We start from the raw sequence: 15,937 nt of genomic DNA, 5'->3' as shown, positions 1-15,937 counted from the left end.
TGGTACTGCTACTTTTACTTAAGTGAAAGATCTGACTACCTCTTCCGACATAAATATATTGCTGTGTTATAATTAACAAATAAAGAAATACAATGGAGTAAAAAGTACAAAATTTTCCTTTGAAATGTAGTGAAATGTAAAATGGCATCAAATAGAATTAAAAGTACAAGAATGTAAATATGGTATTTAAGTACACTACTTAAGTAAATGCAGTTTGTTACTTTCCATCACTGCCACTCTGATAGAGGAAATGAAAGGATTAAGTAAAACTATAAATATGAACTTCCTCTGTATTTGCTGAAAAGTCAGTACATATGTAATAAGCAAGGAAAGTCAAGTACTGCACATTCCTCACCATCCAAAAACCAACACACACACCAACTTTACTTCACAAGTATTTATTTGGCAAATTACAAGCTTAAAATAAAAATCAGACAAACCAGTCAAGAGCTTATGGTAGATAAGCTCTGCCTTCACTTCAGCTGGACGACCCTGAAAGAAAAAACAGATATTAAAGCAAACTGAAAATGTATATCCACATCTGTTGTACACCCAACACCAGCAGCAAGCTGCTTATTTGGAAGATGAATGCCAAAACCCTCATTTAGAAGTTCATGGATAATCTCCCCCAGACATATGAATGGGTCAGATGGGTAGTGATTGATATAATCATTGGGATAGGTCCATTCACTTTATTATAGAAAATGACAGAGCTGCAATACATACATGTATATCAGGTCCACAAAGATCATTTCACCGGAACCGCCTTTCTTCAGTTGACCTGAAAAACAAGATGTATTTAGATTTTTAGATGTTAACCTTGAACATTTACATTCTAAAGACCACGTGTGCAATAGTGTGCAACGGTTCGTCATTTGTGAATTACACAACACAAAAGCATACACGTGTACACTTTACTATTGAACAATAATCAAGTTACGTTTGTATGATGTACGCCGAATTGAAGAGGTGTTATTTAAACTTCATAAAATGTCTTGAGTTGTGTTCTGTTGATATATTATCTTGGTCAATATGCGAGCTTTTACCAAACAACAGTTTTTACACCGGGGTTTAACGTGCCGCGTTAACACACGCTGGACCCCGCTGACTTCTTGACCACGAGGTGTGGTGGTAGTGACTTTCCTACATGAAGCAGGCTTACTGTGCTGTCTACAATTCATTACCACCAAAAACAAGATTAATAAATGATTTCATTTACAACACCCTTACCCAGTTGACGAACAAGCCTCCCCACGTGTAGACGGGTAACTTCAGCTAACGTTATTGAACGAAACCTCGTTCTAAAATCATGCACAAAATGGTGGAGCAAGTTAACTGGCTACCATGACGACAGGACTTATCTGATATGCTCAAAGACACAAATGTAAACGCTTAAAGATTAAATTTAACCGTTTCTGTCTCATCATTTTTCCTGAGCTTCACCCGCACGATACTTTTATCACTCGACTGGCCTCCAAACTTCTTCTTCTTCGACGTTAGTCGGCGGCGCATTACCGCCACCAACTGGTGTGGGGTGTGTATGAAGTGTAGCTGAACGTTCTTCTGTTTTATTGAGTTTTCGCTCTGTGTGCATTACCGCCACCTACTGAGCAGGATATGCAATATTACAAATCCCTTCGTCTCGAAATTACAAACATTAATGGGGAACTCTTTTCTACACGTAAGTGTATTTACGGGACTCAGGGAATACTACTGCATATGTAGGAAAAAATATATATATTAAGTCACTTGTGTATTGAGAGAGAGTAAACGCAGCAATAAAATGACACTGAATCTTATTCAGACCCAGTTTTAAATGTGAGTAAAAACATATTTGCAGCTGTTCTGCAAGTCATGCAGTAATAAAACTCTCAAACAACCGTGGAGACTACTGTAGTAGAATTAATAATATTGCCTGTGTGTCAGTGACAATGACCAACAGCAGGCAACGGTCGATTTTTAGCAAGCTGAATCATCACTTAAAAAGGTGCAGGAAAACTATGGCATCAAGAAACTTCATAATACTGTATTTAATTTTCAATCTATAACTAAACTAAGGTGGTCATGAAACCATGTTTTGTTTTGTTTTTTAGCTAATATGTATAACCATTACAGATGGTATAGCTTTACATCATAAACAATGTCACGAAGACAAACAAAAAAGAGGAGAAAAAGATGGCTGCTATACTGGCAAACATGATTTTTCATTAAGGGGAAGTGGAACTAGGCCAAAATTCAAAATGTAGTGGAGGAAAAAACCTGAGGTCAGCATCTGTTGTAGGAGTGTTTCTGTGCTCCAATATATATTTTGCAAGTATATGGTGTACATATTTGCCCATGGTACTTGAATGTCTGTCACTTAGAATAGGTCGGTATCCTCAATACTGGTCAGTATGATTTAACAAATGTAATGTAGGAGGGTGCATCTAAAACCAGTTTGTTACTTTCACTCATCGTGTCAGAAAATAAGATAACTAAGTGGACAGCGACAACAAATATTTGTGGCTTAGACACAGGAAGTGAAGTAGAGATTGTGAGTTTGATTCCAAACTCGAGGTGGTGTTAAATGGCAATCTCAGTTAGAACTTCTTGCCTTGTTTGCCAGCTTTATAAAAAGTCCATGGACAGTGGGCCTGGTCAGGGGGGCCCCCGCTCATCACCTACAAAATATCCCAGAAAGATACAAAAAATATTATTAAAATGAGACGCAAAACTACAAACACACACAACAAAAGACACATAACAACTACAAACGATTCAAAGTCAGCACAAAGAGATGTAAAATGTTGTCAAAGATACACAAAACGACCATAAAGAGCCACAAATGAGAAATATGTTATGTGTTATGTATACTCATTGTGTGTGGGGATGTTGCTCCTTTGTGGCAGGATGAGGAAGGCTTTTACATGGTTGTGCCCAGGGGCACATTATGTCATAAACTGTCCATGGTCCTGTCAGTTCCAGGTCTCATCCATTTCACAAACAGCTTTAGAGATGGTTTTATACCCTAGCCACTGTACAGCCACTGTATTATTCAGCAGTGGATACTTATACTGCAGGTCAGCTCTGAGTGACATACCCAGGACTGGATTACTAATCAGGCAAAGCAGGAAACTGCCCATTGACCCCCAGGAAGCCCAGAAGCCCCAGTCAATATCATGAGGTCTACATAATTTGATTAATTTGAAATCTGTTAGACACTTACATGACTGATTTAGAATATAAACAGTCAGGTCCACAATCTTCCATTTTGTGTCCTCAGTTTTGTTGGGGGACAGCCATGGACATCATGTATAAGACTGGGGCGGTAAAGTCAAAATATTAAACTCTAGGTGCAAAATAGTAAAGCTTTCCACTTCGTTTTCCCTGTCTCTGTTTTTATGTGGAAATAATAAACAATGATGTTTCATTACATTAAAGGCATACAGACACATTTTCATCTTTAAAAAAAAAACATTATATAGTTTAATGACTATTTAAAGTCAGGATGATAGGGCATGTGACACATTTCATTCAGCTACAGCCACAGTGATGAGCTGCTAACTCTACAGCAGACACTTCTGTCATTGAATGTCTTGTTGAGGAGAAGGCATGGTTGGGGTAATGTAAGGAGGACTATAAATTAATTTGTGTGAAAGAGATGTCTAACGATGCTACATTAGTGAGCATTATGTAATTACAAAAATAGGTCACAATATAGTAATTGTGCCTTTGTGGTAGTGTTTTGCATATTTCAAATGCAAAATTGAGAGCTTGAGAGCATTTACACGTAGAAATACAAAACATCTCATTCTACTCAGAGTGCACTTCTGTTCTAGTAATGTTTTGCATACTTTTCTGGACATGGACATATAATCTGAGAGAATTTCAGCCACACTGATTCCTGGCAAAAGTGGATTTTATCACTCTATATTTGACAAAGTGGTGAGTCATATACAAAAGCTGATACTGTGACAAAATAAAATAAAACGGATAAGTTGTCTCTCCTCAGACGTCAGACTGAAATCCCACAAACTATTAGCTACATGTCGTGAAATTTTGAATAGTTATACTCAGTGGTCACTTTACTCCATTCAACTGCAATTCAATCATAAAGTCGTCCTTTACAAGGTCAATGTTCAGTTTTTGATGATACTGCTGGAAATGTGTAAATTTCATGATATATTTTAGCACTGAGGGCAATGTTAATGGTGATGTTGTATTGGACTATATCACACTGAGAGGTGTTCCTAGTTTTCTGTCTATCTTATATGCATACATTAGAAACAAGTAGTGGAGTATAATCCAGTCCAATCCACATCTCTGTAGTGACAAAACTGAACCCCCAAAACTGAGCATCATAGTCATACAATTAGACTTTATGGTAGAACTGCTGTATTAGACTGCATTACATTGTACAGTGGATACTGAGTGTATGTTTACACACTATGTATCTTTGAGACCTACTGAACTGAACTCAGTTGTTTCCTCATTGCAGAGATCATTTATGGAGGAATTTCATTGTTTACATCCATGTTTGTTTGCTAGCGGTCGTCTCCTTTGCTTTTATTGGTGCGTTGCTAAACCTCTTAGCACATCAATGCTACCAACAGCTGATTAGTGAAATGAGGTGCAACCACCCACAGGACATTGTATCACATCACCCACATGCATGGGCATGAGACTAGGGCTGCAACTAATGATTATTTTCAGTATCAGTTAATCTGCCTATTTATTATTTTCTCCATTGATCAACTTATTTTGTCTAAACACACCATCATCTAAACCATCACCATCAAATGACAAATTTTGCAGTTTCTCAGAGCCCAGGGAGAAGAAGATGTCATCAGATGTCTTAACTAACAGTCAAAAATCAAAAGATTCAGTTTTCAACAACATCACACAAAAAAACAAATCGTCAAATCCTCTCTTTGGAGAAGTTGGAGCAAGAAAATATCTGGTATTTTTGCTTGAACAAAGAATTACAGAATAAATAAATCAATCAATTTAGCAATTATCAAGTAGTTGCTGGTTTATTTTCTGTCAGTGGGCTAATCATTTCAGCTCTACATGAATATTGTGTCCCAAATCTTACTATATACTTAATCTGAGCAGGTTTTTAGTCTGTACTGTGTTTACATGAGTGGTGACTTAATAAAGTATACTCAAAGCATACAGCTGATTTTTGAGTGTGGTATTGACACACACCATTCTCCCACAACAGAAAGAGGAAATGGAGGACCTGCACACAGCTGGAAAAAAATGAAAGAAATTGTGGGTGGTGGTGAAACAGCTCCAACATCTGGGAAAATAAGAAGTATTAAATCTTAGGAAAAACATCCTGATGTTTATGCGTTAACTAAAATGGGCACTGACGTTCGAAAGTTACAGTTTGGAATGTCAATGTCATATGTGGGTGGTTTTTATACACATATTATGGATTTGGACATATCCTTACAAAACAGGGACCCTCATCTAAAAACTAAAAACAGTATCCATTCTATAAAGATTCCTGGAAGATAGAAACTCAAATCTCAAAGGTCTCGAACAGTTTTGGGAGAATTTGGTTGGTTGAGAGATCTTGGCCATTTGTGTTTGTTATTTTGAGGGGGGGGCAGTCCTGAAGCTATTCTACTGTGGAGCTGCTATTATTTGATGAAGCTATAAGTAACCTGACAGAAAGTTAACTGGCAACTATTTTGATAACAGAATAATCGCTTCATTTTTAAAAGCAAGACTGATAAGCATTTGCTGGTTTCCGCTCTTCTTTCTGACAATTTAGAGCCAAAACAATCTGTCAATCTCATTGATTATGAAAATGACCATTAGTTGCAGCCTTACTGACACCTTAACTTATGTCAGTGAGCCAGCAAACATCACATCAGGACTCTGGAAGAGGCAAAAATAAATGGAATTAATGGCTTAATTAATTGTCAAACAATTAATTAATTTCTTAATTACTACTCATTTCACACCAGTCTTGGACGGAGCAGGTGACTGTAATTTGCCCTTTGTTCTTCTTTGCTGGGCTCTAAGTTAGGAACAAGTGTCAGGAACAACACTTAACAAGTCCCAATTACTTTTCAGTTAATGGTGTTTTTAATGTGCAGTAAGCATGTGACTAATGAAACAGAAAACAGCACCAGAAGAAATGTGTACCTCTGCCAATATAGCCAACTATTCTGAGCATTGTTGTGTGTGTTTGTGAGCATAATGCATTATGGGTGTGCATTGATCTTAAAACTGCATTTAGGATCAAAACTAAAATTGCCTCTACTCATTTTCTTTGAAACAACTTAGCCTAGCCGTGGTTAATAATTAACTGTTTGCAGCACTATAAGCCACACAATATTAGCGCTCACAATGATTACAAATACTTGTGAAAATAAATATCAAAAGATACATGTTCTGTTTGTCTACTGTAAGCACAAATATACTGATTACATAAAAATTACAGGCATTGTTTTCAAAAACCTCAAAATGGGAAAGAAAGAAAAATAGAATTAAAAATGGAAGAACAAAGGTTTGGAGAAAACAGATCTGATAGGGCCTTGTAGGGAAAAATAAAGTGAAGAGACTTAGTTTAAATTCCTGTTCAGCTCTACCTTGGTCAGTCTTTTCTGTCCATCACAGGTGAACAAGCGTGATAAGAATTTTGAAGGCAGATCCATCAGAGGCGATTTGCTCTGTCCATTTGTCCTTTAGTCAGTAGGTCAGTGAAAACAACTGTTCCATGTTTATTATTCCAGCTGGCCTTAGCTTGGCCCAGGCAAAGGAATCTGTCTACTTTCAGGCCATTGTTCTGCCTTTTGATGAGGGAGACAACCTGTTTCCCTGCAGGAGAGAAACCCCAGGGGTCCGAGACAGAGTGCTGACGTTAGCAGACATAATCCATGTGTCTCAGACCCTGCAGCCGGGGCGGGTAAGAGGGTGGAGGGCCTCAGGGCGCTTGGCCTAGCAGTTGATGGAGGCACAGTCTGCTTTGGCTTTCCCTGCAGAGCTGATTATCCTCATGAGGCAGTGTCCGAACTCCTCCAGGATCATCCTCTCTGCTTCGGCCTGAGGCTGATGAGTCTGTTCTGCCTTTTTGGCCTGTTCCAGCAGACACTCGTACGTCGCTTCAAGCACCTCCTTCGTTACAAACGTATATGGCAACCTGCGGGGAAGCGACACAAGGCCTTAGAAAGAAAATGCATCATCCTACACGTCATCAGCCATTATCTGTTAGCAGAGGTGGCGACTCCAGTTACTGCTTGTATTTACCAAAGTCTACCCCTATCCACCACCTCTGTCAATAAATGACAACTCTACAGCTCTACACCCAACTTAAAGTTCCAATTCTTAAAGTTTTCAGGAAATCAAACGCCCCTTTTCAAGCTGTTCATGGTCTCTTTTGCCTTATTCTTACCACTTTTTTCCTTCTTTCCTCTGCACTTGAGAAGATCAGTCAAACTGACTGCATTAAACAGCGATGTGTGATTTAATGTCGGCCATAGCACACACCTGACAGATATTACAGACAGAAGTTTAAAGAATATCGTTGCTTTTCTATAGAGTTAAAGTGGGCCAGCCCACTGTCAGTCAGTGGGATTTTACACAGAAAACAACAGGCAGCTTTTCAGTGGGTCACCTCGTTTTCAGTGGATCACTTTGGGCCAAACACAGTTCTCACTTTGGACAAGGTAATGTTACTGCAGGTCAGTTAAACAGCACTGTATGCTGTTTTTTCAACCAGCATAACTGTTCATTTTGATTTCATACATTGATATCTATCAACATAATCAACCACAATCACAGCGAGTCCAATAAAAATTACAGAGCTGCAAGTCACTGTATTTCTGACTGACATACAGATGAGAGAACTTTAAGTCATCATCATCATTATTATAAACAACCTTATCTATTATAGTAATATCAAGGATCGAAGTGCTCCACTGTTTCAGTACCTCCCGCCTCCGCTTGAAATAACAGGCGTCGTCCGCATGAGCAGGTCTGAGATCTGTGAGGACAGCTTGGTCTTGGCTGCTGTCTGCTGCTGTACTCTCACTTCTGCTGCATCGGCCAAGTGCATAAGCGTCTTCCTTTCCGGGCTCTCTTCAAAGTTCTTGCAGCCGATGCATTTGCAAATGGACGAGCACATGATCTTTGCCTTGATTGAGTTGAAACAAAGGAAAATATATGAATGGGGGAAAAAAAAAAAAAGAAGTCACATTTGTCAGCTCCTGCAGACACTGCAATAAAGGAAAACCCACCTCATAGCACTCGCAGTAGTTCTTCAGGCAGCCTGATCTTTTGCAGTTGCAGCCTTTGCTATGTCGACGGTCTGACTCTCCCTCTTTGCCTTTACCAATTTTAGGTTTGAAGGCCTCTGGATTCCGGTCCAGACACGTCTGCGAGAACACATTTTCACCTTTATTCATCTGGTCATCTGGTTCGAGTTACATGTAGTAACTCCAATCAGACAACTCATATACTGAACTTCCTCCTTACCTTTATAGCTTTGAGACGTTCTGTTTCATGTTCCAGGTTATTGAAGCAGTTATTGCAGTTACAATTATTGCAGAACTCTCCATTTGCAAAGCAGTCACAGTATCTAGAAGAAGAAAAACAGAGCTCTACTCAGTAAATCTGCCTGAACAAGTTACCAGCCTGTATCTTAGTGCTCTCTGCTCTGCTTAGGAATATAGCTGCAACTAATGATTACTTAATTTGCTAATGGTTATTTTGGATTTAAAATGAATTTGGTCTATAATATGTCAGAGAAAAGTTAAAAATTCATATCACAATGTCCCAAAGACCACACTGGAAAACGTAAATTGCTTGTCTTACACCAAAAATATGCATATAAAATGACTTAATTAGTCTAACAGTTTCCTGCTGATCGACTCACTGTTTCAGTGCTAATCCGAAACACAAAGTTACCCATAAGGTCAAGTTTCATCAACACCTGTATGTCACAAACAAACAATAGTCTCAATGAGAGTCTTACTTACAGTTTAAGACACTGTGACTTGGTGCAGTTGCATGGTTTCCTTGGTCTTGAGGTTGTTTCTGCCGTTGACAAGCTGCTGACAATTGAAAAATATTGCTTGGATTAAAAGTAAACCATAGCACATTTAACCAATGAGTTGGTACAGTTAAGAAATTAACTCAGTCTTAATCTTAATATACTAGAAATTATTTATTTTCTGTAGTTTTATTGAGTTTTACTTAACCAGTTTAAGTATTTTTGATATATTCACCTTTGCTGCTTGAACAATAAGCTGAATAGAGATAATTTAATAATCAGTAATTAAAAGAATAATTGTACTGTCAAGTTTGGGATTTGGAAGGTCACATTTCTTGCTAGGTTTATCATGTGTTTTGGCAAACATACAAAAATACACTTCATTTAAAAGTAACTAAATGGCTCCAGTTTTTTATGTAGCTGATTTGTTTAACCCATTAAGCACTAATTGCTTTTTTAGTTCACAAGATTGTGTGTCATCTAGGTCTGATTTTCTAAACACGGTTTTAAATAGAGGGTATATGTGGTTGGTCTGTCCACATGATAAATAGGAAAACATATGTCCATTACCCATTAAGTGGCAGCCTGGCCTGAGTCTGGATACCAGTGGATGCAGGGAAACCAGAGCTGCTGGCAAGAGTCACAAAAGGTGACTGCTGGAGCTACAGAAGGGAAGAAAACACAACAGATAAGGCTCAACACATGCATATCTAAGACCAGCATTTATAAAAGAACACCACTAACAACACTCCACTAACCTGTGTAACATACTGTGCTGGCACCACTGCATAGCCCACATTCCCACCTCCAGGAGCTGGTGCCAGGACAGTGCCTGGAGGGAGATTGGTGAAATTGGGCTGGATCTGGGGCAGTGGAGTTGCAGGCATGATCAGGCGTTGCTGGGTCTGAGTGGTGGTTACTACTTGTGCTGCTGATGTCAAAGGCTTAGGTGCCACCTACAGAGAATGCAATCCATGAATGCAGCTCAAAGACATTTCACATGAAGCTCTGTCTGAAGATACATAAAACAGTATTTACAGAAAACCAGAGGTACCTGTTTCATGGTCTGTGCTGGGACTATAGGGACAGACATCCTCACTGCTCCTGTACTGACCACCATAGGTTTAGCTGTGGGATATTAATCATCATGAGTTTCCACAGAGGAGTTTCCGCATTTGCTTTTGCTTAAAGTGCCATCTGCCAAATAAACACAACTGTGAAAATGTCTGCTGACAAATCACCTGTCTGTATGGAGCTGGTGCTGGGACCACTGGGCTGTCCTGTGCTGCTCGCTGTTGTTGCTGTGACGAGGCGGACATAATGAAACCTGCTTCCTGGCACCTGAATCTGCTGCACATTCGGCTGGGTAGCCAGTGGGATGATGGTCTTGAACTGGGAGCCACCAACGCCTCCCACAGCCACAGACTGCACTGGTTTAATACTCTGAAATTGTTCAGATGAAAAAAGATGACACTTTTAGATCCAAAGGACAAAAGGACTATCAACACTGCCTGAGATCTTATAACTTTAAGGTACAACGTAACAGATTTACACTCCTATCAAGCCTAACTGTTGTCAGAACTTAGGCAAAAGGTTTTTTATTGCTGGCCATAAAATGACATTCGTAGTAGTAGAAAGGAGGAACCTGATACAAAACAACGTCTGCTCTTAATAGCATGAGTTAGAATAAAAAAATGGTTTAGAGAAGTAAGATTACACGATACAATTTATGCTCTGTAAACGGGTACAGAAGAGCAGACGTCCTTTACACAGTACAGAGGCAAATGTCTTTACATCTTTACTAAAATTAACACTTTAAACAGTTTGGGCTTTCAGGAAAATTGTGATGGACATTTTTCACCATTTTCTAATGTTTTATAGACCAAATGATGGAAGATGGAATCATCGGACAGAATGTCAAATGACAGATTCATTGATAATGAAAATGAATCCTTTGTTGCATCCCTACTTCCAACTCATGTAAGTCGACACGTTGTGCGCTGCCTTTTCTACATTGGATCTGACTGTGGCTTTGGCAATGCAGCACCAGCAGAAACTGTCAACTAAATTTAAAAAAAATCTGCATGTGCTTCATTGTTGATACAGAAAGAGTCATCTGTTTCCAGTTAAGAGCACATGTGGCTAAACTGCAGCTGACAATATGTGATCTTACCTGTGCTGTGCTTTGGCTGGTGGCCACCTTAACTGGAGATGCAGACGTGGACTGTTGGACTGTGAGGATCTGCTGGCCAAGTGCTACATTGACAGGCAGCGCTACTGACTTCTGAGAGGTGTTGGAGGTCGGGGAAGCCACAGATACCACAGTTACCTGGTAGAGACAAGAAGAATACAGTATGATCAGTCCAATTATTCACCTCTTCAAATACTAAAAAGATATGATATCTCATTAATACTCTCACAACATATCAGCTAACAACCTGCCTAGATTTGGGTGTTGTAGTGCATGAAGCTGGAGGTTACTGACAATACAATTCTCATACAATCAAGAATTAATGTTGTGTGTTTAGCCATAACACTCTGATTTAACTATAGTGTGAAGTAAAGTATTCGACTTTTCTCACGCTTGTGGTGAGTTTCCATGTAGGTGCTTCAGGTTCAGGGCCACTGATATGACTTACACATGTACGAGTGTTACACAACACAAGTGTTACACAACACTTGTGCAAAATAAGTCAAAATGCAATCATCTTCAACTTGACCACTTGTAAAGTTGTGGTGGTTTAAAGCACCTGTAATTTGCCAACACTAAATTAATCTGTAAAAACATCACAGAAAAAAAAAGAAATGGTGTGTAAAATTTACCTTGCTGGGAGTCTTAAGAGGTGATATCGCAATTTTTTTCCCAGGGATGCTCTGTATACTTGTGTTGTGGGTTTCAGAGAGAGTGATGGTCCTTGGGGGAATCACTGGAGAATTCTGTGTCAGGACCCGTCCTGAGAAAACATAGTACAAGATTTGAGAAAAGGTTTAAGTGGCTTAATTACATCAGAAACAGAGCATCGGAGAAAAGCTGTCATTTCAGTACTTAATTGTGTATTTAGTCTTAATAAGCGACTACAGTAACAAAAAGTCAGTGGTGTACAATTATCACACAATGGTAGTTCGAATGAACTTACCAGCAATAACAGGAGGAACTGATGTCTGAGGACTTAGGCCTTTGCTGTTGACAGTTTTTGTGATGATAAATTTGATTGGTGCAGCTGAGGATGCTGGTGTTTTCTTAGCAATCTGTGGAGAAAGTCAGAGAAATGAATCTCACTCATTCATAACCTAATGCTACTATTTAAATGTGTGTGTTTCATTTCTTTTGTTCAAACATTGCCTTTAGTTTAAAGAGAAACCTTCATGAAAGTTAAATTACTGCCACTGATATGTTCTAGTTAGTTTGTTTCAATACCTAAGCTCTGGGTGTTTGCTTACACCGAACAACTGACTGATAATGGAATTTTGAAGCCAATACTGAAATTGATATTTGGGAGTTTATACTCCCAAATTGGACTGCAAGTATTTTGATAATTGATTCATAAATAAATTTATTTAGTCCTTTTTCAAGCAAAAAATGCAATATATTCTCTGACTTCAGCTTCTCTTATGTAAGAATTTGCTGCTTTTCTGTTTAATATCATATGAAATTGAGTATCTTTGGTTATAGACTGTTATAAGACATCACCCTTTACTATGATTTTCTGATATTTGATATTTTATACATAGAGAAATTAAAAAATGATAACAACTGCTAGTTACAATTGTATGTTCTTAGTAACTTCTCATTTAACTCAAATCTCATTTAGCATTTCTGTACTGCAATTTCTTTTAACTTACTGACCAACAGACACACTGGTACCAATATATCTGTGTGAAGCAAATCTCTTATCTCTTCTCTCACTTATTGACAATGAGTGGAGATGTTTAGGCACAAACATTCATTTTATGCCTGTGCTGATTTTAATGATATGACTACAGTGACAAAGAAATAGTATGGTCACATTTAGCCAATATAATAACACTGAATCATAGCAGTATCAGTGCAACAGATCTGTGCAACAAGTACTTAGTAAGTCATTAAGAAAAAATGTATGAAGATCCATGGACTGGTGTTGATCAGGATAATCTGTGGTGAAACAACAAGGTCTGTCTGCTGGTCACTGAAGATTTATTCAATCTTCACATACATCAATTCCTCCAACTTTTAATATTAAGTAATATTAGCAAGCACATTTCATATTATAGTACAAAGTATTAGGGACTGACTTTTTGAATCATACATATTCTCAGGTTTATGCTCTGACAAAATCTGCATTATTGTTCTGTCTCTTTCCCACCATTTATACAGCATTGTGCAAGTGTTTATCAAACTACTTTTTTGGTCCAAGCAAGCTTGAGATCTTGTATATTGTCATCTCTAATTGTATCTACTGTAACAAAGACCTACTGACTAATCTTTTGTTCTCGCCTCATTTTAAAATACTAAAGAAGTTTGAGAATCAGAAACCTGAAATCCAATCTAACAATATCATGTTTTTTGGGGCTAAAATTAGGAATAGTAATCATATGTAACACATATTTAACAAATTATAAAATGCCCACAATATTAATTTGCCAAATAATACCAACATCCATTGATTTAAATGTTGCACTATAACACAAAACAATCAATATTACCTGTACAGCCTTCAGCTGCTGGGCCTGTAATGTGGTCACCTGATTGCTAGCACTGCCCACCACCGGCTTCAGTTCTGACCTCCCACCAATGGTCACCACTTTAAACTGTGGAGCTTGAGACTTGGTATCTCCTGAAGTCTGTGAAACTCCGGGCTTGCTGCCTGTGTGGGGCAACTGCAACACAATAGGTTGCCCTGACTTTCCTATTGCTGTAACCAAGAGTTTTTGTCCTTCCTGCTTGATGACCTGGGGCTGTGTACCCACAGACTTTGCTGCTTCTGTGGCTTGAGATGAGGCCACCTTGTTCAGAATGATCTGGTGGTTTGCAGGAGAGATGGTGAACGGAGCCGTGAGCTTCTGTAACCCACTTGTAGAGACACTTGTCCCAGTTACACTATCTGTAGTTTTGGTTGTGGCTGTGGAAGTAGCCAGAGCTGGTTTGAGGGTAAGAAGGGGTGATGACGAACTGGAAATTGAGATAGGAATCTGACTTCCAGAGCTGATGCAGAGTGTAGAGTCTGTGGCTGTAGAGGTAGTCAGATCCTGAGTGTGTTCTGTTGAAGCAGCATCTGAACACAGGCTCAAACTTTCTGAAACCATTGGCGTATCTGTTTCCATCGGGACTGATGTATCATCGCTGGGCTCTGACTGGACCGTGGTGGCGACAGGTTGGGGTTGAGGGACATCCTCTATGGCCTCAGTATCCATGATCTCATCAGGAAGGAGGCTGTTGAGCTCTGGTGACACCACATCCATGCTTGCAAAGTCTCAGCTTTCTGTTAATCCTGAAAGAGAAACACAGTTAGTTTTTATTGTGAGGGTAAAATGTAGAAATATATTTATGTATTAAATATGTTTCTGGATTTTGATGCATCAGACCATTGGCACAATTAATACAACTCAATACAAAAGCAGTTTTTGGTGACACTGTTGGAATCATGTCAGTTCTATTACATGTTTATTATGTAAGTCAGAGGTGTAAGTGTTGTACAGGACTACTGTACACTGAGGGGTGTTTTCAATTTTTTGTATGTATGAAGTGGAATATTAGAAACAGGTCTCAATATAATGCAATAAAGTATACTACCATTACAACCTCAGACCCCTACAGCTAAACTTGTACAGATTTTGTGAGACTGATACCAATATTAATATTTGAGGGTTTTAAAAAATTTGTATCAGTATCAGCCAGTATTAATTTTCTTAAAACAGAAATGCCAAAGACATTTTTTAAAACACATTTGTTTTCTCCCCATTCTATGGTTTGCCCACTACAGAGTGATACTAAAAATTTATTTTTCAGCTGCAAAATGTCCTGCCCTGTACATTAGTTGATGCAACTGTAAGAAAACAGCAAACTTTTTCACGTATGTTAATTTTTTTTAATGCTGATCTTTAATTTCTTGTTTTTCTTGTTTTAATTTCTTGTTTGCTGGCATATACACAGATGTGGGCTTATATGTCAGCCTGGCATCTCAGTGCTGAAACATATAATTTAGCTAATGTTTCGATGACAGTGTCAAACAGCCAGAACATTGTAAGCATCATAAAAGTAGGCTTTATGGCAGAACAGCTGTATTGAACTGCAATGTACAGGTGTATGTAATAAAGTATGTTGATTATTTTACATATACTCGATGCATTTAATAATAATAAACAAAATTTTCTTTTTTTGTATTTGTTCCATTTGATAAGATTAGTAAATTCTATAAGATTCTATAAGATTAATAAACATACATATTTGGGTATGAATGCAGTCCGCTTCCAAAGGCTTTACAAGAAAAATAAACAAACAAGCTAACGAGTTAGCCGTATTCTCAGCAAGAATGCTTGGTCTGATACCTGTAAATTAGTTTTCAGTAATCACGTGAGATTTAATCAATACGGAGGTGTGCACGAGTCACATTTGAGTTCAAGTAATTTTGACAGAGGCTGACAGCTGATGCTGGGTTAGCTAGGCCGCACCGATCATCTCAGGCGTATCTTTGTCCTGCTGCACTCCACTCAACATTAATCCACCGAAACGCACATATGAACCCTACCCACCCCATACCACACAGACACACACACAGCTAACTGCTCTCATTGTTTTCACGTCCCCAGTTGAAAGCGACCAACAGAAACTGTGCTGGGCTGCACTCAATCATGCAAAAACACCCCCACAAGTGATCCCGGTTGGGGCAAAGAGTGAGGAAAAAGCGACAAGCTGTTTGCTGGCTGCGTTACTATTTCAGGCCGGGGTTGGATTTCGAAAGATCCGCCATTTTT

The 15,937-nt window shown here is 38.6% G+C and overlaps 1 protein-coding gene and 1 long non-coding RNA gene across 6 annotated transcripts in view; both read right to left on the bottom strand.

The window, feature by feature from the left end:
- Positions 1-382: 382 nt before the first annotated feature.
- LOC108895472 (uncharacterized) lies at positions 383-1,643 on the bottom strand. Its single transcript, XR_001962965.2, has 3 exons — positions 1,231-1,643; positions 727-781; positions 383-492 (listed from the first exon to the last, which is right to left on the bottom strand). It is a non-coding gene; the product is annotated as an uncharacterized LOC108895472 (long non-coding RNA).
- A 396-nt stretch (positions 1,644-2,039) lies between these two features.
- The window catches only part of lin54 (lin-54 DREAM MuvB core complex component), a 58,628-nt gene continuing 44,730 nt past the window's right edge, over positions 2,040-15,937 (bottom strand). For 2 of the 5 annotated variants that reach the window (XM_051073081.1, XM_018694326.2), the window contains exons 2-14: positions 13,670-14,454; positions 12,124-12,235; positions 11,810-11,940; positions 11,160-11,315; positions 10,228-10,429; positions 10,041-10,114; positions 9,745-9,942; positions 9,557-9,648; positions 8,973-9,047; positions 8,470-8,572; positions 8,232-8,369; positions 7,926-8,128; positions 4,992-7,135 (exon numbers count right to left, since the gene is read on the bottom strand). In XM_051073081.1, the coding sequence (XP_050929038.1) occupies positions 6,934-7,135; positions 7,926-8,128; positions 8,232-8,369; positions 8,470-8,572; positions 8,973-9,047; positions 9,557-9,648; positions 9,745-9,942; positions 10,041-10,114; positions 10,228-10,429; positions 11,160-11,315; positions 11,810-11,940; positions 12,124-12,235; positions 13,670-14,425 (2,442 nt within the window). In that variant the 5' untranslated portion in view covers positions 14,426-14,454 and the 3' untranslated portion in view covers positions 4,992-6,933. Of the gene's footprint in view, positions 2,661-3,205; positions 3,300-4,991; positions 7,136-7,925; positions 8,129-8,231; positions 8,370-8,469; positions 8,573-8,972; positions 9,048-9,556; positions 9,649-9,744; positions 9,943-10,040; positions 10,115-10,227; positions 10,430-11,159; positions 11,316-11,809; positions 11,941-12,123; positions 12,236-13,669; positions 14,455-15,937 lie in introns of those variants that run through there. The other 3 variants (XR_007813892.1, XR_007813891.1, XM_051073082.1) reach the window with 3 other exon arrangements.

The sequence above is a fragment of the Lates calcarifer genome, linkage group LG9, assembly GCF_001640805.2.
Source record: "Lates calcarifer isolate ASB-BC8 linkage group LG9, TLL_Latcal_v3, whole genome shotgun sequence".
Classification (NCBI taxonomy): domain Eukaryota; kingdom Metazoa; phylum Chordata; class Actinopteri; family Centropomidae; genus Lates; species Lates calcarifer.
The sequence above is the reverse complement of the archived record's forward strand: the minus strand, read 5'-3'. Positions and strand labels throughout refer to the sequence as shown.